General features: G+C 39.4%; 5 protein-coding genes and 1 long non-coding RNA gene across 9 annotated transcripts; 4 read left to right on the forward strand and 2 right to left on the reverse strand.

Moving 5' to 3' along the window:
- The first annotated feature begins 301 nt into the window (after positions 1-301).
- LOC111429964 lies at positions 302-570 on the forward strand. The gene is made up of 2 exons (XR_002708251.1): positions 302-419; positions 498-570. It is a non-coding gene; the product is annotated as an uncharacterized LOC111429964 (long non-coding RNA).
- Positions 571-2157: 1587 nt separating this feature from the next.
- On the forward strand, positions 2158-6465 carry LOC111429859 (probable alpha,alpha-trehalose-phosphate synthase [UDP-forming] 9). 2 transcript variants are annotated; one of them, XM_023065912.1, is made up of 4 exons: positions 2158-2451; positions 3135-5195; positions 5301-5574; positions 5664-6465. In XM_023065912.1, exons 2-4 carry the CDS (start codon positions 3232-3234, stop codon positions 5988-5990), a joined length of 2565 nt encoding a protein of 854 aa, XP_022921680.1. In that variant the 5' UTR covers positions 2158-2451; positions 3135-3231; the 3' UTR covers positions 5991-6465. The 2 variants fall into 2 exon arrangements, with proteins under 2 accessions (XP_022921680.1, XP_022921681.1); XM_023065913.1 differs by lacking the exon at positions 2158-2451 and having other exon boundaries at positions 3128-5195.
- A 1333-nt stretch (positions 6466-7798) lies between these two features.
- On the forward strand, positions 7799-9199 carry LOC111429865. Its single transcript, XM_023065926.1, has one exon. It carries the CDS (start codon positions 8307-8309, stop codon positions 8805-8807), a length of 501 nt encoding a protein of 166 aa, XP_022921694.1. The 5' UTR covers positions 7799-8306; the 3' UTR covers positions 8808-9199.
- A 315-nt stretch (positions 9200-9514) lies between these two features.
- LOC111429858 (RNA-dependent RNA polymerase 2) lies at positions 9515-13388 on the reverse strand. The gene is made up of 4 exons (XM_023065911.1): positions 12705-13388; positions 10710-12610; positions 10482-10632; positions 9515-10390 (listed from the first exon to the last, which is right to left on the reverse strand). The coding sequence occupies exons 1-4, from the start codon at positions 13236-13238 to the stop codon at positions 9611-9613; spliced, it is 3366 nt and encodes a 1121-aa protein (XP_022921679.1). The 5' UTR covers positions 13239-13388; the 3' UTR covers positions 9515-9610.
- A 192-nt stretch (positions 13389-13580) lies between these two features.
- On the reverse strand, positions 13581-16775 carry LOC111429862 (ubiquitin-conjugating enzyme E2-23 kDa-like). 3 transcript variants are annotated; one of them, XM_023065922.1, is made up of 8 exons: positions 16546-16775; positions 15824-15922; positions 15514-15586; positions 14880-14959; positions 14416-14530; positions 14294-14346; positions 14070-14198; positions 13581-13991 (listed from the first exon to the last, which is right to left on the reverse strand). In XM_023065922.1, exons 3-8 carry the CDS (start codon positions 15555-15557, stop codon positions 13855-13857), a joined length of 558 nt encoding a protein of 185 aa, XP_022921690.1. In that variant the 5' UTR covers positions 15558-15586; positions 15824-15922; positions 16546-16775; the 3' UTR covers positions 13581-13854. The 3 variants fall into 3 exon arrangements, with proteins under 3 accessions (XP_022921690.1, XP_022921689.1, XP_022921686.1); XM_023065921.1 differs by lacking the exon at positions 15824-15922 and having other exon boundaries at positions 16546-16773; XM_023065918.1 differs by lacking the exons at positions 15514-15586; positions 15824-15922; positions 16546-16775 and adding an exon at positions 15066-15159 and having other exon boundaries at positions 14880-15003.
- Positions 16776-17812: 1037 nt separating this feature from the next.
- On the forward strand, positions 17813-20433 carry LOC111429861 (rac-like GTP-binding protein ARAC8). Its single transcript, XM_023065917.1, has 8 exons — positions 17813-18184; positions 18445-18532; positions 18615-18724; positions 18801-18864; positions 19652-19716; positions 19835-19900; positions 20022-20116; positions 20213-20433. The coding sequence occupies exons 1-8, from the start codon at positions 18080-18082 to the stop codon at positions 20250-20252; spliced, it is 633 nt and encodes a 210-aa protein (XP_022921685.1). The 5' UTR covers positions 17813-18079; the 3' UTR covers positions 20253-20433.
- The last annotated feature ends 18 nt before the right edge of the window (positions 20434-20451 follow it).

Below are 20451 nucleotides of genomic sequence, written 5' to 3' on the forward strand. Positions count from 1 at the left end.
ACTGAACTTTGGTCTAACACTAGCTCCAACGTGACCCAAATATCAAGGGATAGTTTGACTATTTTGAATTTGTAGTCTCTAAGTCTTCATATTTATTCAACCATGCATGTGAAGAGAGAAGGATTACTATGATTACTATGAATGAAAGGGATAGTTTGGTAAAATGGCGTGGGATGCGCGTGGTCGAGCGGCCGCGTGCCGCTTCCCAACGGAATTAATTAAATGTGAAAACTGGGGTAGCCTCGTGTTTGGCTACCGGCAACCTAAATCTTTTTTTTTTTTTTTTTTTTTTTTTAATTTAGAGAGAAGAAATTAAATCTTGTGAGGAGCGTGTGAAGAAGTTGCTTGAGGTGACACCGCCAAGAGGGAAAGAATTTCTTCAGAAGATTGAGCATATATTAGAACGTGAAAATAATTGGGTGAGTCCTGCTTATCATATTCTTGTTTTCCGCAATAACCATTTTATAGCTTAAACGTTATCCCAAATGTACTTGTAGGTGTGGTGGAAACGTGATGGCTGCCCTCCTTTTGAAAAGCAACCAATTGAAAAGAAAACCACCCATGATGCAACTAAAAAACGGTATGGCTTCTAGTCAATGGGCTTAATTCACTTAAATATTTGGAAGTAGCGGAACCAAGTCTTAATTATGTGCGGGCTAAATATTATACAATACTAAGGTTTCATTTTCAAAGCCAGATCAGTTGTCAGGGTTTGTAAGTCGAAATTACGAAACAGTTGAGGGGACAAAATATTGAAAGCTATTTGTTCAAAATANATCATGTTTAGTGTCAGTGGGATCCAATAAGCTGGTTGAATTTATTAATTTAAAATATAAAATATTAATTAATTTGAGAATAAATATATAAATGACAAAATCAGTCAAAAACCTTTAAAACGTTTAAATATAGAATGCTTCAACACGGGATGAATATTGAGAATTAAATAATATATTTAACTTAACGTATCTAAATGGGCAATTACAATTATTAAACAAATGTTAAAAAAAAAAAATAAAAAAAAAAAGGTTGAAATAAAGGGATTAAGGTTAGGCAGGTCTTTGTTTGAAGGTTTGAACAGAAGAATTTTAATATTATTTTCTCGGGAAACAAACAGAGGTCAAGCATTGGAAGGATATGATCAAAGAAATAAATAATTTAAATATTTAAAATAAAATAAAAAAACGTTGTTTATTTTTAATTAATTTAAAAAAAGAAAAAAAAGGAAAATTCAAACTTTATTGAAAAAATTAAAAGAGACTCATTTCGGTCTTTTTTCCATCTCACTCATTTCCCCTTTTCCCCGGCAACTTCGTCCCTAATGTGAACGCAATTTCCCGCATTTTTTGACTACTTTATTTAAAATTAATAATAATAATTTATAAATAAAAGGGATTATTTATTTTTGTAATTTGCTTGTATATATTATAAATACAGTTATCTGTATGCATCTAAATATTTGGATTATTTATTAACATTATTATAAATTTTATTTTGACCAAAAAAACCCTAATACTTATCCATTAAATTAAATGCTTATCCATAAAATTAAAGACTTGCTTATTCCATAAGAATGGGTAGGTAGAAATTTACTGGATCTACAATGATTTATTATTTAAAAAATTTGACCCATAAAAAAAATATTAATTTTAAATTATTGTATGCCCATTTTATTAACGTTTAGTAATGCAAGGATTCAATTGAAACAAAAAGTAAAAATAAAATAAAATAAAATAAAAATTGTCTTTTAAAGCAATAAAATAAACAGTTAAAATTAATGTATGTTTTAATTATATGTTTGTGTATCTTTGAAGCTACTTCCCATTGTTTACATATTTTTAGTTGAAAATATGATAAATAAATAAAAAAAAAAAAAAGAAAAAGGATATAATGGTAATTAAAAGGAAAAGGGAGGGCATTTATGGAAAAGAAATGGGGAACGTAGGAGAGGGTGGTTGTGTTGGTCTTCGTCTCTTTATTGACTTTGTGGGTCTAAATCTGAATCCTTTAAACCCACCTTCCTTGGTTGAACAAACAAATGCATTTTGACAAAAATCCCCAAACGGAACCTCTAAATAAATAAATAAATAATAAAATAAAATAAAATAAAATAAAATTTCTCATTAATTCCCTTTTATCCATTTCCATTTTTTCTTCTTACCCACAAAATCTCTCTCAAATCTTCTCCAACTTTCCAACCTAACCCTCTGATGAATTTCACTTTCCAAACCCGTCCTCCCCCTCCTCCTCCCCCTCCTTATTCCTTCCTTCTCTCTGTAATGCCGCGTCTCTTCCCTCTCTTCCGCTTCCCTGAAACCCCTCCAAATTAGATTCAATCCATTCCCTTTCTCTCCTCCACCTACCCACACCCTTTTCCCCGTTCTTCATTGCTTCTCTTCTTCTCCATCGTCTGCGGAACCATCAATCCAGAGGTGTTGTTTTCATTCCCTTCAGGTACTCTGTTCTGTTCTTGTTTTCGTTTTCTTCATTACCTGGATTTCTCTCTTCTTCTTTTCCCAGGAAACAAACAGATGAATCAATGAATCAATGAATGAATCAATGAATGGATGAATGATCTGGAAATCCAACATTAGGGATTTGTTTATTCTTCAACCTAAAACCGATTACAAGAAAGTGAATTGCAATTATTATATACTTTCGTTTACCCAATATTTCAGTAACTTAAGGATAAGGATAACTGCATTTCCATTTGACATTTGTCCTTATCTTGTGTATCAATTTTAAATTCATCTTGTCGGTTTAGATTTATAAAAACTTGGATCAGATAACAACCAATTTTTTTTCTTCTTTATCCGTTTTTTTTCCCCTCTGGATCTTCCTGCATTCTAATTGGCCCTTTTGAGGATTGATTCTACGGTTAGCCCTTCAAATATCAAGAGGGTTTCCATATTCTCTTCTGTTTAGTTGAGCTGTTTAGACGATAATATAATGGAGTTGTTAAGTTCTTGATTTCGTGCTTCAACAATTTATTCAAAACTTGAAATGAGACATGTTTTATAGGCTAATCTTCATAGTTGTCTGGCTGTGGTTATGTGTAGATATAGGGGACTTCTTTGTTTCAACCATTAAGAGAACAATGAAGGTTTGAGATTTTGCTACATTTTGTTTTCCTTCAGGTTCTTGGTAGGTAATCAGGAGTAATTTGTTCATTATTCTGTGTCTGTAACGTCGATCGGTAATCAATCGATTGGAACGATCTGATTGCTTACTGCCATGCTGTCAAGTTCTTGCTTGAGTTTGTTAGAGCTATCGTCTTCGGATATGTTGGATTTTCCTCCTACACCAAGAACCGTTCCACGGGTGTTGACTGCTCCCGGGATATTTTCCGATAAGGATTCGGAAGTTTCCTCGTCGAAAGGCCAGGGGAGAAAAATAATAGTGGCAAATTTTCTTCCTCTTCATGCTAAGAAGGATACAGATTCCGGGCAATGGAACTTCAGTTTTGACGAGGATTCGCTTCTGCTTCAGCTGAAGGATGGATTCTCACCTGATGTTGATGTTATATATGTCGGATCTTTAAAGGTTGATGTTGATGTCCGGGAGCAAGACGAGATTTCTCAGAAACTACTGGAGGACTTTAACTGCGCACCGACTTTCATTCCTACGCACCTTCAGAAACAGTTCTATCATGGATTCTGTAAGCAACATTTGTGGCCACTTTTTCATTACATGATGCCAATTTCCCCTTACCATGGATCCCGCTTTGATCGACGTCTTTGGCAAGCGTATCTTTCGGCTAACAAAAGGTTTGCTGATAAAGTTATGGAGGTAATCAATCTAGAAAAAGATTATGTCTGGATTCATGACTACCACCTTATGGTTCTCCCTACTTTTTTGAGGAAACGCTACAGTCGAATCAAGCTCGGATTCTTCCTTCATAGTCCGTTTCCTTCATCGGAAATATACCGAACTCTTCCTGTTAGAGATGAGATTCTGAGAGCATTACTTAATGCAGACCTAATAGGTTTCCATACATTTGATTACGCTCGCCACTTCCTATCTTGTTGTAGTAGGCTGCTTGGTTTGGAGTATGAATCTAAACGAGGGTATCTCACGCTCGAGTATTTTGGCCGTACAATATACATCAAGATTTTGCCTGTTGGGGTTCATATGGGTCGACTTGAATTTGCATTAGACCAACCACAGACTTCAATCAAGGTCAAGGAAATCAAAGAAAATCTCCAAGGAAAGAAACTTATTCTTGGTGTTGATGACATAGACATATTTAAAGGTATAGGTCTGAAGTTACTAGCTATGGAACAGCTCTTGAGCCAGCATCCAGAGTTACGGGGCAATGTCGTTCTGGTGCAAATTCTAAATCCAGCACGGAGCAATGGGAATGATGTACAAGAAGCAAAAAGGGAAACTTATGAGATAACCGAAAGGATTAACAAGGTTTTTGGTTGTCCGGGCTATCAACCTGTAATCTTGATTGATCATCCTATTCCTCCTCACGAGAAGATTGCATATTACGTATCAGCGGAGTGCTGCATTGTAAATGCTCTCAGGGATGGTATGAACTTAGTTCCATATGAGTACATTGTTTGTCGACAGGGAACCTCAAAAATGGATAAAGTCTTGGAAGTCTCCCCCAGTTCGCCTCGTACCAGCACGATTGTCGTGTCGGAATTTATAGGTTGTTCACCGTCCCTAAGTGGTGCGGTCAGGGTAAACCCCTGGGATTTTGACGCTGTAGCTGATGCACTTTATGCAGCTGTCACCATGCCTGCTTTAGAGAAGCAACTGAGGCACGAAAAGCATTACAGATACGTTAACTCTCACGATGTTGCTTACTGGGCTCGCAGTTTCTTGCATGATTTGGAGCGAGCATGCCAAGAACACTACAGTAAACGTTGCTGGGGCATTGGTTTAGGTTTAAGTTTCAGAATTTTGTCACTTTCTCCAAGTTTCAGGAAGCTTTCCATTGAACATATTGGCTCTGCATACCGAAATGCTTCTAGGAGAGCGATATTTTTGGATTATGATGGGACTGTGGTTTCCGAAACTTTGGTGGTCAAATCCCCATCACCTGAAGTCATTTCTATCATCAACAACCTTTGCACGGATCCAAAGAACACCGTGTTTATTGTTAGTGGCAGGGGGAAAGTTTCCCTCGGTTCATGGTTCGATTCGTGTAAGAATCTAGGTATTGCCGCTGAACATGGGTACTACTTGAGGTATCAAACTTAACCTACCAATTACGTTCCTCGTCATGTAATCTTATTTCGTTTAGTCGAATCAAACAGGTCTGATTCTCATATGGGGTCTTGATTTATTTGTAGGTGGAATAGGGACTCTGATTGGGAAGTTAGTCCATTAGCTGAAAACTTCGACTGGAAAAGGATTGCAGAACCTGTGATGAACTTATACACTGAGGCAACCGATGGTTCATACATAGAGACCAAGGATAGTGCCTTGGTATGGCACTATCAAGACGCGGATCCTTATTTTGGTTCGTGTCAGGCCATGGAGCTCTTGGACCACCTTGAAAACGTCCTTGCTAACGAACCCGTAGTCGTCAAAAGAGGCCAGCAGATCGTCGAAGTAAAACCACAGGTACTTACTGCTTCGGCTCACCTTTTCCTTGTCATCTCGTGGAGGCTGAGCAATTGTCGTCATCACTGCTACTGTGTCATTGTTTGCAGGGTGTGACTAAAGGATTAGTTGCTGAAAGAGTTCTTTCCACAATGGTCAATTCTGATAAAGCACCCGACTTTGTGATGTGCATTGGAGACGATCGATCCGATGAAGATATGTTCGAGAGCATATTGAGTAGAAGCTATAGCTTATCCCTTGCTACGCCCCCGATGATATTTGCCTGTACTGTGGGACAAAAGCCTAGCAAAGCCAAATACTATTTAGACGATACCGCAGATGTTTTGACCTTGCTTCAAAGCCTGGCCAACTGTTCTAGTAGCCGTAAACTGAGATCGAGTTTTGAAACTCCTGTTTTGTTCGAGGATGATGTTTGATGCGGAAGATCCAATCCGTCCTTGCACGTGCATTAAGCAAGAGTTGTCATGTTGGGAAGGTTTGTTTCACTTGATTCTCTTATTCCAACCTCTACGGAGTCGGGCTTGTTTCGGCTATACCTGATTCTTTGCCACAGTCACTGGTGCCAACGGATTCATATTCAGGAAGATAATTGCTTGGCTAGAGTTAAGTTGGTTTGGTGGTGTAAATAACTGCTTTCACGATACTCGTTCTTCGCCTTCTCCCGGATTGGAGAGTAGCAGAGAACAAGATCCATTGGAACCTAGGAATGGTATAAAGTTGTTTTTCTTCTTTATTTATTATTATTATTTTTTTTCTTCTTTTTGACAGATATAGTGAAGAACAGGTTTCAGATACAAATTATAATTAGCCATAGCTTTGTACAATTGATGAACTGGTTTAGTTCTTACAGAACAATCATTCTTTTTATAAAGGGGTTCATGTTTTTACAAAGCCTTTCTTTTGTTCAATTAAGGATTCATTGTTCTTTCAGGTAACCGTTCTGTTCTATATAAGAAATTCTTGTTCATTTTTGCTCAAATATTGGCGGGACAATGAATTTCCCATTCATCGAAGAATCCGACTTCCTTTCATTTCTTCACGATTTTCTGTTGGAAATGAATAATGGCGATTGATTTTGCCCTCTCCATCGTCTTCTTTACAATTGCCCGATGATCACTAGCAGTAAGCGCTCGGGGAATTCATTCGTCACTTTGGAAATCAAATTCAGTGAGTTCCTTCTCTTCCTTTTTTTATGAATCGCGTCTGTGTTCTTGATTTCAGTTTGGTAGCGCATTCCAATACGAATTATTCTCCCTTAAAATCGTTTCCATGGTTTCTCGTTACGGAACATCTTCTTCTTCTCGCCGTTCATTTTGCGTATCTTTCGATGTGCCTTTTAGGGCTCATGTTTTCCATTTTCCCCCTTTTCCGAGAGAATAACAGAGCATGAACACGCATGAAATTTCGCACTTACCTGCCATTGATGAGCAACCAGATACCTTTTGGATCTGAGGTAGGATATATTAACCAAACTGAAGTATCGCATTGCTCGACTGTACTCGGAAGCTAGATCGATGAAAGCAATTCTGATAATTCTCTCCCTTTTTTTGGTTGAAAATCTGAATAGATGCAAAGCAATAATCTAGAAAGCATTCAAAAACACATAATTGTACTGAAATTATTTCTTCAAATGCATTATAATCCTTGTGTTGAATCAAGGATGAACATCCACCGCAGTTGCATCTGGAATCGACTCTTTTCCATCTGCACATGAAAATGAGCCGTTGATTCTGGAGATCAAAGAAGAGAAGTATCTTGGAAGATGAGAAAAATATTTTTGTATCATGAAAGTGGTTGGTGGAGTGGGATTCACAATCCTAACAGCCACCAAATTGTTTCATAGTTCAAGTTCATTGTTGGTCTTTGTGATTATTACTTAATAAGGTGTTTGAATTATTATAATAAGAATGCAATGATTTGCTTGTTGAAGGTGTATTCTCCTTGCTGATTGCTTCAACCCAACACAAAGGCTCCATGGCCTTGCCAGGTGTATTCTACGGTCACAAAGTTGGTGATGCTTTCAGTAAGTCTCTCACCTTTCTTTTCTTTTCTTTTTAACCTAATTTTATTCTTATTTTTTAATTATAAATTATAAATCTTTATTAATTTTAGGATTTGTTTGTATATAACAAGTAAGATTTTCCATTCCATTTTTTTTTCTAATAATATATTTGAATTCTTAGAAATTAAAATCATTTTCGAAAATAACTTATGCAAAATGTTTAAAACAAATATACAATGCATACAACAACAAAACGTCCTGTCGCTCGAAGTAGCTAATAAGCTACCCACCAGCTGGCAAGGACGATAAGTCAGTGCGAAATGGATGACGACATGTCGGATTAAAAAGTGGGACCCATCTTGATTTAGTGATTGGGTACAACGAAGCATCGGTCCCACGATAAGTCAGTGCGAAATGGATGACGACATGTCGGATTAAAAAGTGGGACCCATCTTGATTTAGTGATTGGGTACAACGAAGCATCGGTCCCACCTTTATCCTACTTTTGGAACACCGGATTAGAATCCCCGCTTCCCTCCAAACAACCGCTCCAACGTCAGTAGATAAACTCGAATGAATGGTTACTCCCGGTGGTATTTGGGTCGGTTAGTCGCTTAAAATCCGTTTTGGTGACCGGAAGTGGCCGGTCACACAGGTCTAAGCTGGTTTCAGTTTCATTTTGATTGTGGCGCATAAAACTGCTGACAGAACCCATCGGTACAGTCCGATAATGGCGTATCCAGATGCAGAAGAGCCTCCTCCTTGCGAAGTGGATAATTCCAATTCTTTGTTGCCGACCACCAGGTGCGGCTGTTTCCGGTTATCGTGCTTGGAATTTCGCCGTGCGGTAGCCGTCGGGCCATCATGGTGGGAGAGGATTAGGGCGTCGCAGGTTCACAGCGAGGGGCGCTGGTGGGCGCGAGGCGTTAGGGTTATATTGAAGATCCGAGAGTGGTCTGAGATAGTCGCTGGACCGAGATGGAAGACTTTCATTCGCCGATTTAACCGGAATCGGAACGGTGGTGCTGGTGCTGGTAGGCCTGGGAAATTTCAATACGATCCGTTGAGTTACGCTATGAATTTTGATGAAGGTTCGAGGCAGATTGGGGAATTAGACGACGATAATGACGACTTCAATGGGTATCGGAACTTCTCTGCTCGTTACGCTTCAATACCGGCGCCGTTGAAGACCGGAGGAACAACTGGGAAGGATATATCTACCGTCGCGTAAAGGTGCGTTGATTCTACTAAAATACGCCGTGTTTAGTGCTGTTATTATCCAACGTTGAGCTAGGTGACATGTGACATCGTCGGCCCACCACCACCTCCCCCAGTAGATTTCTTCTTCTTTTTTTACTCTCAAAAGTAAATACGTTTCAATTAATTTTGGGGTTTCCTTTAATGGGATCAGTGTACAATACAATTAGAGGGGTTTTTTCTTTTTCCAAAAAAAAAAAATATATGTTCTTTTATATTAAATTATGTCCTCATAGTATATAATAATATTGATTTGGGGACTTGCTTGTCTGAAGTGGGTGTAATAAAAAGCCGTATAATGTTTGTATATGTATTGTCGTTGTATGGATTGAATAGTGGGCTATGTTTGACACTTTCTTCCCCTCCTTTTCAATGAGATTGGGTTTTTGTGGAAGGCACAATACTCAGATTTAAGGTGTGGCATGACCCTTCTTTAGAGTTATCGAATAAAGTAGTATACCATTTGTTCGACATTCGAGGATTCTATTGATATAACTAAGTTACAGACTTTGATACCATGTTAGGAACCTCAACCTTCCACAATAGTATGATATTGTCCACTTTGAGCATAAACTCTCATGATTTTGATTTTGATTTTTCTAAAAGATCTCGTACGAATAGATGAGATGAATTTATAAACCTATGATTAACTCCTTAATTAGTCAACGTGGGAGGTCAAAGGAAACAAAACGACAAAGGAAATTGTTATTGCTGTTAGATTCAGAAAGATAGAAAGATAGAAGCTTAATGACATGTTTGGGTTACAAACAGGTAGAGCTACAAGTTCTTTTCTGCTTCACGTCTTTTGGAGTTCATTGCCTTAATGTTGAGTAAAACATCATGTACAATCCATGGGAAGCTAAAGTAGAACATATCTTGTTTGAAGTAAGAAGGGTGATAAGTTACATGATACCATGCAGAAGCCATCATCTTGTGTTCATGTGGGGCGCAGCTATTCTCGAACCATTCTTTGGCCTCCTTACGTACACACTTAACTGAAAGCAAGATCCGATCCTTCATATCGCCGTACTTGCGATTGTCACGTTGCAGATACGATGCTCGACTTCTAAGATCGCCCATCAATATCTCATCTTCATACTCTGCCCCGTAGTAGTTCATCAAAATGCTCATTTTTTCAATGTACATGACTTTGAAACTTTCAGCTGTTTCAAGGAAGGCTTCGAAGCCATCCACTTCAAGATCATGATCATAAATTGCTGTAGCAGTCTCCTCTGTCCACACAAGTCTTGACCTTTCTTGCTCCATCGTCTTAACCGCAGCCCTGTAGAGTTTTCCTAGTACATTATTGGATTTGTACATTGGTTTATCAAATCTCTCCATAAAATCTGGAAACTCCCTAGGTTTTAAAACTCGAGGCATCTCCGCTGGCGCTCCGGTTTTTGCATAATCGACTGCCATGGAGTGCAGCGCAGCCAGCTCTAAACATTTCGAGCTTAGGGCTTTTTTCGGTTCACGGTCTGCATGAACTAAATGTGCAGTCGAAATGGCACCTAATGTGTCATTGATCATATAATCAACAAAAAACTTCTGAATTTCCTGTAAATTTCAATGATTCAACAAACCGGAGGATAAATTTCTGCTCTGAATTTCAAATGGCATAATATGTATATTTGATTGTTTCATATACCTCTAGTGTTACATCGTGATCCATTATACGTGGCCTCCGTCCCGTATAGTCCATCGGCGCTTCGGTTTTGGGCGGAATCAGATTCTCGTCCCAACTTATGAAATATAAATCTCCATCAAGATCACCACCAGAACATTCATTTGTATGTGGCCTGCAAAAAAGACTCAACAGTGGCAGAGTATTGAATAAATTTTAGCTATGTTTATGAAGCCTACAAAAAAAGTGTACCTTTCTCCTTTCTGAGGAAATATAAGACAGTCCACCAATCCCTTCTCCTCTAGTTCTACATGGAAAATAGCTTCAAGAACCCTTACATCTCCTGGATGAAGACATGGATTTTTTGTAACAACAACCTTCCCGAGCAATATGGATTTCGTCTCGTCTATCTTATGGAAGTAGTTCTGGTTCCTGTCCCGAAGCTCGGATTTTGTCAAGGTTATGCAGGCATAAACTTGGCCATAGTTTAATATACCAGTTTCATCCAAGCAGCCTAGGAGGATCCGGCCCTTTGGAACAAATATTCTACATCTACTTCTTAAATCAGAAAACAGGTTCCAATAGTGTGCTTGAAGCATCATTGAGAGGTACGGTTCAATATTAGGCTCGTACCCGTGGTTTAACATCTGCACCAGAATGTTATTAGAATCAGCACCGTTCAGATTTTCCAAGACGTTCAACGCAGCGACTTTATCCGTCAGCATTCTCCTTAGAAGATGTAGTTGTTCTTGCTGCAGTGCCTCGAAGCTTTCGTCCTTCACTCCCAAAGTTGACAAAAGAGTAACGATCTCTCGATTTAGATAGCAAGGCATGGAGTCGCTGCACTTGGTAACATTGAGCATCTTGTTCTTCGATTCGAATTTAAGCATGCTATCACGCAAAGATAGTTTACGAAAGGAATTACGATCGACAGCAATGACACCTTTGTATCCACCATATCGAATTTGAAATGCCGAAGGGATGTGAGTCAATCCACACTTATCAGCTACTTGCCTTGCAAATGAAAGCGAAATTTTTCCGATACCATCTGAGAAGCAGTAGTCAATACCATCAGAATTCACTTCGATATCGGGTATAATCTCAACATCTTGAGTAGGAACAACAAGAGTTTGAGTGGAAGAACTGAACAATTGACCCATCCTAGCTGCACATTTGGAGATGCTACGAATCTTTTCAAAGCAGCCCATCCACTGTCTAATTTCTTCTGCTTTCAAGTTGTTGCTCGAAGCAAACATCCAAACAGAGTTCGATCGGAGTTGACTAGCTGAGAAGGCCAAGAACTCAAACCTTTTGGCTCCAATAACAATTCCATTTCGAAGAATACTAACTATTCGGTGATAGATTTCAGTTCTATAAGGTTTCGAGAGTAGGCCACGCTGTATACTCGTGGTAACGGCACCTGCAGGAAGCTTACTCCAGTCCTCTTCAACAAAAGTAACCCTCATAAAATCAGAAGCATATGATGCAAAGTTTTTCACAACATAATTAGAAGTTTCAAGCTCAGGTCCCAAACAATAAATTCTTGATGGGGTGACAAGAACTCTGTAGCAGTTCATCACATTATTCGACAACCTCTTTTGAGACAATGAAGGAAGAACTTTGCAGTTCCTTTTCAGAACATGTAATTGGGTCTTTAGGAACGACAAGGGATCATAACATATGAACTTCAGCTGATGTAACCTCTGAAGTATATTCAACGCAGTGTCAGTACCTAAAGTGCTAAGGAAATCAATCAGATCATTGCTGGCTGCAGCAAGGCTAATTTTCTGCATATGAACTAAGGAATTGAGCTGATATTGAACCTCATAAGCTAGATTAGAAACTAACCCAGATTTTATCAGAGGAACAGCCTCCGAGGTAGAGCCAAATTCTCCACCATCCTCTAATGTAATATCTTTTGGAGTTTCCCTGTAAAGTGGGAAACTAGAAAACATATCTGAAGCCTGCAAATCTTCTTCAACTTCCCAACAAAAGGAAGTGGACTGACCTATTGATCTCAGAGAAGAAAACTCTGTTGTCCGAATCCAAAGATAATCATGTTCTTCTTTGCATAGACGGTAGCGACTGCTGCTGAATTTGTAAGCCATGTTTGATCCAGAAATCTTTTTATATATTCTCGGCGCATATTTGAGCTGCAAGAACAAGCAAGAATTTGATTCATCGTAAGATTTAGTGAAAGAGGTGCATACAAATCAAATCATCGCCATGGCCATTGTGGGAATTTACCTTCAGGAGAAGTGCGTTCAATTTCTCATCTCCTAAACAATATCCAGTAGTTTCGAGAATTTCCTCGAACATCACTTCAAGCTTATAGCACTCGTCTTCGCGCCATATCCAGAACTCCACCCTCCTCCTCTCCGGCATAATCCAAGCTTTTACACCTTCCCAAGACTCCAAAACACTCATGTGATCCTCTTTCAGCATAAAACCCACATGCAAAACCCCGTTCTCGGTCCTGTTTCTGCCGTGTATTGGCCTCACAATAATGTCATCGTTGGTCTCGGAGAATCTCAGGTTGTGGGTGCTGAAGACGAGGTTGTTTTGAACGGAGAGGGACTGGGCTTTGGATTTGGCCTCGAGCGTGGTGAACTGTACGCGACCAGAGCCGCGCGATTTCCAGTTCTTTCGCTCGGTGAAGATTTCGATGGCGAAGACGGAGTCGGGACCCAATTTGGACTTGAGAAAGGTCAAGAGGTCTTCGGCTACGGCGGATTCGGGAACGTTTGAGACCCTTAAGGTGGATCTCTCCGGCTGACCCATTGCCGGAAGATGGTCGCGCCGACAGCCCTTCAACAAATTTAGTGGCGAGGCAGGTTTGGTGAAGTGATGCTTGGGAGGAAGAAACGCCGGGACTCGGGTGAGTGTCCGTCAATGCGCCCAGCGTTCCTTTCTTCCCTCCCTTTTTGTTTTTTCTTTTTCACATTAGTTTTTATTGTAACAAGTTAAATTACAAATTTACCCTTCAAATTTTGGTCAATTTTTTAACTTTCAAAAAATTCAGACACCAAACAATTATATATATATATATATATGTATGTATATATATGTGTATGTATATATATGTGTATATATCTATGCAAGTAGGGAGGCAGAGAGAAACAATTCTGTTTGATGTAGTCTATTTGATTAACTGATAAAAGTATTGTAAGGTTGCTGCTTTAATCTTTATGTCCCCTACTGGACTGTCTGCTCGTACATTTGAATGAAAATCTACGAATAATCTAACACTTACGTTCGCCATTTTCAATACTATAATCATACAAACCAGTCGAAACATAGAAACCCGAACATCGAAATTCAGTTGCTGCTGCTAAATGGAGAAGAAGAAATCATTGATATGATATAATGCCTAGCCTTATCTTTCCTTCCCTTCCCGTTAGGGATCGGCATGTCCAGCAACGTTGTCGTCGTCGCTTGAACCACTTTCGTTATCGCTCATTTCATCCTCTTCACTCTCGTCTTCTGATGTGCATTTAATGTCATTCTCCTTCTTCGCAAATCGTTCACAGTACTCTGTACCCACATGGACGTTGATATTGATATTGAGTTATCATTTATCTAAGTTTTGTTCACACAGTGAGAAAGATTTACCTTTAACTTTCTCATCATACTGTTTCCGATCCTTCATCATAAGCGATGCTGCGTCGCCGTTAAGCGGGTCCGAAGGATTCGGATAAAGGAGAAGCTGAGGAAGAAAAACCTCGAAAACGTTTAAAAGATCTGAGGTAAGAATCAACACAACCATGAGTCTCAGTACAGAACAGATAAGCACAAAATACTGAGGTTTAGCGAGGATGGGGGCGATGGGTAGTTACCGAACATCGGACTCCAAGACTGGTTAATCACATCCAAGCACACAGAACCAGATCTGCAGGTTAAATACTTGGGTAAGATACCATTTGATGGTTTGTTTAGTAAGGAAAATACAGTTCCTTACAGTTCATCAACATTTGGGTGGAATATCTTGTTCACGAAACCGATCGAAGGAGACTTATATGGATATGCATCAGGAAGCTCGACCCGAATTTTCCAAACGCCAGTTTCGTATAAGCCTGCAAGGATCAATCAAGGATACTTAACTTACTTCATGGATTAATACTCTTTAGGAACAGGCTGCACCTCTTAAGTGAAACATTACTTCATGGATTAATACTCTTTAGGAACAGGCTGCACCTCTTATGTGAAACATTACTTCATGGATTAATACTCTTTAGGAACAGGCTGCACCTCTTAAGTGAAACAGTGTCCATGAATTACACACGAAAGCAGTGGAAAAACACCTCATTTCAAGGATAAATTTTCAGGAGACTCCAAATAACATAAACAAATTCGGTTTAGACTGCCAAACAAGAACGACTACGAAATGCATCATATTGGACAGAGGTGAAAGTCGAGCAATACTTTGTTTGGGACCATGGAAGTCCACATTGAATTCATTTAGTCCATCATTTATCATCTCCACATTGTAGTCACTCATCATCCTGGACAACACAAGCCAACGTAACGTAAGAGATAGCGCACCTTCAAGCATGGCCATTATTCTAATGGTCTACAGCCATAACAGTGAGCAATACTCAAATTTAAGCCTGAAATCACCACAATGCTGGGCAGTTCTAGGCGAGCATGATCAATATGTTTTCTAGTTAACATAGCAACAACACGACAAGCACTACTTTTGCTGCCATGGTCACTCTTGGTTACAGCTCGCTGCAATCATCACTATGTTCAAGGACTATAAACACACACCATGGAACTTAACTAGCTTCAGATGATTGTGTCTACAAAACTTTGATATTCTTTTTGCAGGTAAAACGTGGAATAGAAGAACTTCGTGAGCATCGTTAACACGTGTTACTTTCCTCTAACCTATTGCAGTACTAGTAAGTAAATCATTTTCATATTCAACATAGCGTCTCCTTGGTTGTCGAAAGGCTCATAAACAGTCATCCACAAAGACCATATAGAACAACCACGATAACGAATGACTCAAATAGGAATAGGAAATGTTGATAAATAACAAGGGTATCTATCTTACAATTTCATGACATCCATTTCTCTCCTTTTACTTGGAGATGACATCGTGAACGAGCGAGCTGCACTTCCAAAATCTGCCACAAAACCATATGCTTGAACATTAGAAGTTACTACTAGAGTACACAGTGAAAAAGACTCGGGGCAGCTATTGTTAGGAATCACGACTCTCCACAATGGTATGATATTCCACTTTGAGTATAAGCTCTGATGACTTTGTTTTGGGCTTCCCAGAAGGCCTCGTACTAATGGAGATAGTATTCCTCACTTATAAACCCATGATCTTCAACTAAATTAATCAACGTGGGACTCACTCCCAATAATCCTCAACCGCTATGGCCGAGCTTTCGCCTAACCCAAGCAGTGAATCAATCCCATACACAAATACAGACAAACCTCGAGGTTCTACTTGCCTGATTTTATATTAAAAAGAGATTTAAAAACTTTTTGACAAAGTATCAGCAACGTTATGATCTGGAAAGTTGATACAGATAGTCATATTTCTATATATTTCTACATGCTTCGAAACAAAAGGAACAGCAAATGAAAGTATCCAAGATTTGCAGGTGTTTGTTCATATGGATTTGGTTGCCTCATGAACAATAAATAGTACAGGGCATCCATGTGCTAGGAAGTTTACACATGAAAATCTCGAGACATAGTGGAAGTAAGTAACCAGTTTCAACAAATGGCAGAAAAGGATCTGATATCATTCAAAATGATGCATCTCCAATCCAAAACAAGCCTGCTTCTAATGTTCATGCGCAAACATCAATCCGAGAGCTAATAAAATGAAATATAAAAGGCCTGGTGGGTGATCAGCATATGATCAGACAAGGAAATGGCTGGTGGGTATGAATGCTAATCACAACGACAAAGGGCAACTAGAATGCTAGATCGTATCCTCCACTAACAGACCCAATTTGCAGGATCTCATTTAAAACAGGAACCCCTCATAAGTTAAGCAACGCAAGAAGAAGAAGAAGATTCAAGAGCAAGAAATGTGAAGATCTGTGAAAAATTGGTATGAACGTACCTTAGAAGAAGCAGAGAAGGAAGCCCGTTTCACAGGACGATGCTTGAATTGAAGTGGGTAACGGAGAGTCCCGTGAACCGACCGGAAATGAGGAAGGGGGGAAAGGGGTGATTTATAGAGAAGAGAATGAAATTGGGGGAGGAGGAATCGAGACGGTGCAGATGTTGGAAAAAGGAGGCAACTACGTGGCAAGGCAAGGTAAAGGTTGCTCTGCTTTGTGGGGTTATGGCCTCAATTTCTCTGTCATAACATAACAAAACCATTGCCATTTCGGACCCCATCGGTTTTCTGGGAGTTGGAAAGTGGGGGCTTGCCTTTTGCTTCCGCCTATCCAGGTTTTGGCATGGCCGTCCAAGGCTTCACTGTCGACCATAACCTCCATCCATCTCTACCCATTATGGCAACATTATGTGTTAGCCATGATGCCATGGAATAAAGGAAGATGCCCATGATTTACGCAACGCATAAGCACTATTCCCAAATTTTGAATTAAAGTATTTGCTTTTTCAATTTTACATTTCAAGCCCATCATTTCAAGCCCAACTTTAGTCCAAAATTTTGTCTCTAATATTTAGAGGAAGGTCGATCTTTTACATTGAACCAATGCAAGAGATTATTTGAATCGGCAGCTCTCCGGCCAGATCAACTTCGAAACACGCAATCATCGACCGCCGGCCGCCGAAGAAGAATAGCGGAGGATGGGCTCCAGCACGGCGGCGGCGGAACGTGACTACTTGGGAAGTGGATTAATGAGGATCAGAAATGGTTGAAATCCATGGATGAACACTGCTGATCATTGAAGAAATCCTCCAAGTCCAAGGGCCTGAATCTGATTGATCCATATTCCACAACCAATTTAGGGTTTTGAAGTTGGCCCAAAATTCTCCCGCGGAGCCCAGACCAGGTATAATTTTAAATGAAAACAAAAATCAAAACTTTGGCAACACAACTCATCCAAAGGGCCACATTTGCATGATTATTCCTTTTTTTTATTAAAAAAAATTATTGTTTTTTTCCTTTTAATTCTGGTGAGGCATAGTTATTATGTTTACTTAATCTTTACTTATTTCTTCAACCGAAAGTTCCCAATAATTTTGAAAATTAGTTGTTCGTAGACTCACCTTTTTAGCCTTCAAATTAATTTAATACCAATAATACAAAATCGCTCACATCCCTACTTATATATGTGTATATATATATGAAGAGATGTAAAACAATTTAAAAAAAAAAAAAAAAGAAATTATAAACCTAAAAACCCTTCAAGATTTGAACTTATCTGATAGGTGGAAGAAGCATAATGGGGTTTGTTTGTTGGAACTAGAAACCTTTTGATTGGGTAATGAAACCCAAAAGGGCATCTGTTGTTGATGAAAACAACGGGGAAGGAAGGGGAGAGTGAATAAGTGAGATTCATGTGATTTACCGCTCTCTCTCTCTCTCTCTCTGTTGCGACCCTTTTTTCCTTTCCTCTTCTTCTTTATCTCTCTCTCTCTCTCTCGAATTTGTTGTTCCCATCTGGGTTTTGGTTTATTCAATGGCTTCCAGTGCTTCAAGGTTCATCAAGTGCGTCACCGTCGGAGATGGGGCTGTGGGGAAGACCTGCATGCTCATATGCTATACCAATAACAAATTCCCCACTGTATGTTCTGTTCTTTTAATCAAAACATTCGTCTCCTTTCTGGGTTCTTTTTGTTCTGTAGTTTCATCTTCTAATCTTGTACTGCTAATCAACTTTGTGCTCCAATTCCAATTCCCCTGCAGTTCTTCTTCTTGAGGCTTTCTTTTACTTTCTTGTATTCTAATTCAAAATGGTTCTTGCTTCCTCTCCTGCCTTGGTGTTATGATCATAATTGCCTGTGTTTTTTCCAACAGAAAACATAATCAATTGTGTGTTATCAGGATTACATACCCACGGTGTTTGATAACTTCAGTGCCAATGTGGTGGTTGAAGGCACCACAGTCAATTTAGGCCTCTGGGATACAGCCGGTACACCCTCTTTGTTGCTTGCTTTAATTGAAGCCTTGAATTTTAGACTCTAAAACCTGGCTTTGGTTGTAATGCCATACAGGTCAAGAAGATTACAATAGGTTAAGGCCATTGAGCTACAGAGGAGCTGATGTTTTCATCCTCGCCTTATCGTTGGTTAGCCGGGCGAGCTACGAAAATGTACTTAAGAAGGTGACTAAATCTAAGCCTTTTCTTTTCCTAAGCTCTATCATCTTTACGTTTGTAACTTGGAATGTCTCATGGTTAGTGGATTCCGGAGCTTCAACATTATGCACCTGGAGTCCCGGTGGTGTTGGTTGGCACCAAATTGGGTAGGCCATCTTCTTTCTGATATTAGTGCATTTGTTTCAAACTTCCTTTGTTTAGTCTAAGTAGTTGAAATGAAGTAGATTTAGATATAACCAAAGCAAATATTATCTCCTTTATTTGTTGAAAAGGAGGTAGGAGTTGAGAAGAGGTTGACTAAAGTAGGAATGCTTGCAAACAGGAAAGTCTTTGACAAGAACCCCCCTTGTCTTTGTTTAGAATGCTTCCGAAGGGCGGGCCCTTGTGGTTTTGGATGCGAGTTTAGAGTTTAGAGTTTAGACCAGGGTCCCGGTTCAGACCTCCGAATGGAATGATACTTAATCAGAGAAGAACGTTGTCGTCACTTCGACCTAGTGTTAGGATGTTGTTTGTTCGTGGGATGGGGTAGATATTTATAAAGAGGTGATGCTTTCAATGGTCGAATTATTGAGAGGAGGACCAGCCTATGTACTTGCAGACGAGTTAAAATGTTTGGAGGGGGCCAAATAATAATTCAGATAGTAGGCGCAGGTGCAGGTGCAGGTGCAGGTGCAGGTGCAAGTGCAGCTAAGCACGGCCATTTAAAGAGGAGAGGTAGTTGGGTTCTTGGTAGATACTCTATTATGCTCCATTGGCTCTGTTTTAGCTGATTGTTTAATACCTTTTGACACCAAACTCATTTTCTGTTCACAAAGCTCACTCTTTGACTCTTCAACTTATTGATGCAAATGATTTATTGTGTTCCTATACCGTACATGCTATCAATTAAATGCAACAATCTTGGATTAACTCGCGATCGTTCTCGTTGCTTAGATCTTCGAGAGGACAAATTCTATTTGGCTGATCATCCCGGATTGGTGCCCGTAACCACTTCGCAGGTGATTGTTTTTCTAGTTCGATATGCTGGGAGGGGAGAGTAGGAAACTACACTGCTTGCTTTTACCTCATGGTTATGCTGAATTTTAAGTCTTAATATTGATGGTTCGATTAAATCAGGGCGAGGAACTCCGTAAACAGATTGGTGCCACATATTACATTGAATGCAGCTCAAAAACACAGCAGGTAATCAGTTCACAACATTCTTTACCTTACATGTTGCAAATTCGTAAGCTATTATAATTAGCATAGAACTTAGGATTAGTGTTCATGTGGTTCGACTTGGATTGTTTAATTGGTATTGCAGAATGTGAAAGCAGTGTTCGATGCAGCAATAAGGATGGTTATCAAGCCACCACAGAAACAGAAAGAAAAGAAAAGGCCACAGCGTGGGTGTCTGCTGTGAGTTCTCTTATCTCTTATCTCTTATCAATCCCTCAAGTTATTAACGTACATTTATATGGCTGTTCGAGTTATGCTTGGGTTTTTTGGACGCAGAAATGTATTTTGTGGAAGGAACCCTACAAGGCAAAGTTGAGAGCAGCTATTATATAGCAAAACAACAGAGGGTTGTTTGGGGAAAGTGAAGCAAAGCTAGGAGAAAATTGGCTTGTAATATCAGTAGCTGTAATTGTCTTTATCGTTCTTTTAGTTGCTCCTTTGTATACAATTATTTTGGGGAAGGATATAATGGCGTGAACCTCATGGTTTCTCTCTCCGTTTGGCATTTAGTACAC

Source organism: Cucurbita moschata, unplaced genomic scaffold (genome assembly GCF_002738365.1).
Source record: "Cucurbita moschata cultivar Rifu unplaced genomic scaffold, Cmos_1.0 Cmo_Scf00032, whole genome shotgun sequence".
Lineage (NCBI taxonomy): Eukaryota > Viridiplantae > Streptophyta > Magnoliopsida > Cucurbitales > Cucurbitaceae > Cucurbita > Cucurbita moschata.

What these genes read in the sequence shown, in the direction of transcription:
- LOC111429859 (XM_023065912.1), top strand. Translation starts at nt 3,232, where the DNA reads ATGCTGTCAAGTTCTTGCTTGAGTTTGTTAGAGCTATCGTCTTCGGAT. An exon ending in GAACATGGGTACTACTTGAG is followed by an intron (nt 5,196 to 5,300) that starts GTATCAAACTTA and finishes ATTTATTTGTAG; the next exon opens with GTGGAATAGGGACTCTGATT. An exon ending in TCGTCGAAGTAAAACCACAG is followed by an intron (nt 5,575 to 5,663) that starts GTACTTACTGCT and finishes CATTGTTTGCAG; the next exon opens with GGTGTGACTAAAGGATTAGT.
- LOC111429865 (XM_023065926.1), top strand. Translation starts at nt 8,307, where the DNA reads ATGGCGTATCCAGATGCAGAAGAGCCTCCTCCTTGCGAAGTGGATAAT.
- LOC111429858 (XM_023065911.1), bottom strand. Translation starts at nt 13,238, where the DNA reads ATGGGTCAGCCGGAGAGATCCACCTTAAGGGTCTCAAACGTTCCCGAA. An exon ending in TGAACGCACTTCTCCTGAAG is followed by an intron (nt 12,611 to 12,704) that starts GTAAATTCCCAC and finishes TTGTTCTTGCAG; the next exon opens with CTCAAATATGCGCCGAGAAT. An exon ending in ATCACGATGTAACACTAGAG is followed by an intron (nt 10,391 to 10,481) that starts GTATATGAAACA and finishes TGAAATTTACAG; the next exon opens with GAAATTCAGAAGTTTTTTGT.
- LOC111429862 (XM_023065918.1), bottom strand. Translation starts at nt 15,128, where the DNA reads ATGTTAACTAGAAAACATATTGATCATGCTCGCCTAGAACTGCCCAGC. An exon ending in CCAGCATTGTGGTGATTTCA is followed by an intron (nt 15,004 to 15,065) that starts GGCTTAAATTTG and finishes ATGGCCATGCTT; the next exon opens with GAAGGTGCGCTATCTCTTAC. An exon ending in CTTCCATGGTCCCAAACAAA is followed by an intron (nt 14,531 to 14,879) that starts GTATTGCTCGAC and finishes TGATCCTTGCAG; the next exon opens with GCTTATACGAAACTGGCGTT.
- LOC111429861 (XM_023065917.1), top strand. Translation starts at nt 18,080, where the DNA reads ATGGCTTCCAGTGCTTCAAGGTTCATCAAGTGCGTCACCGTCGGAGAT. An exon ending in GTTGGTTGGCACCAAATTGG is followed by an intron (nt 18,865 to 19,651) that starts GTAGGCCATCTT and finishes CTCGTTGCTTAG; the next exon opens with ATCTTCGAGAGGACAAATTC. An exon ending in GCAGCTCAAAAACACAGCAG is followed by an intron (nt 19,901 to 20,021) that starts GTAATCAGTTCA and finishes TTGGTATTGCAG; the next exon opens with AATGTGAAAGCAGTGTTCGA.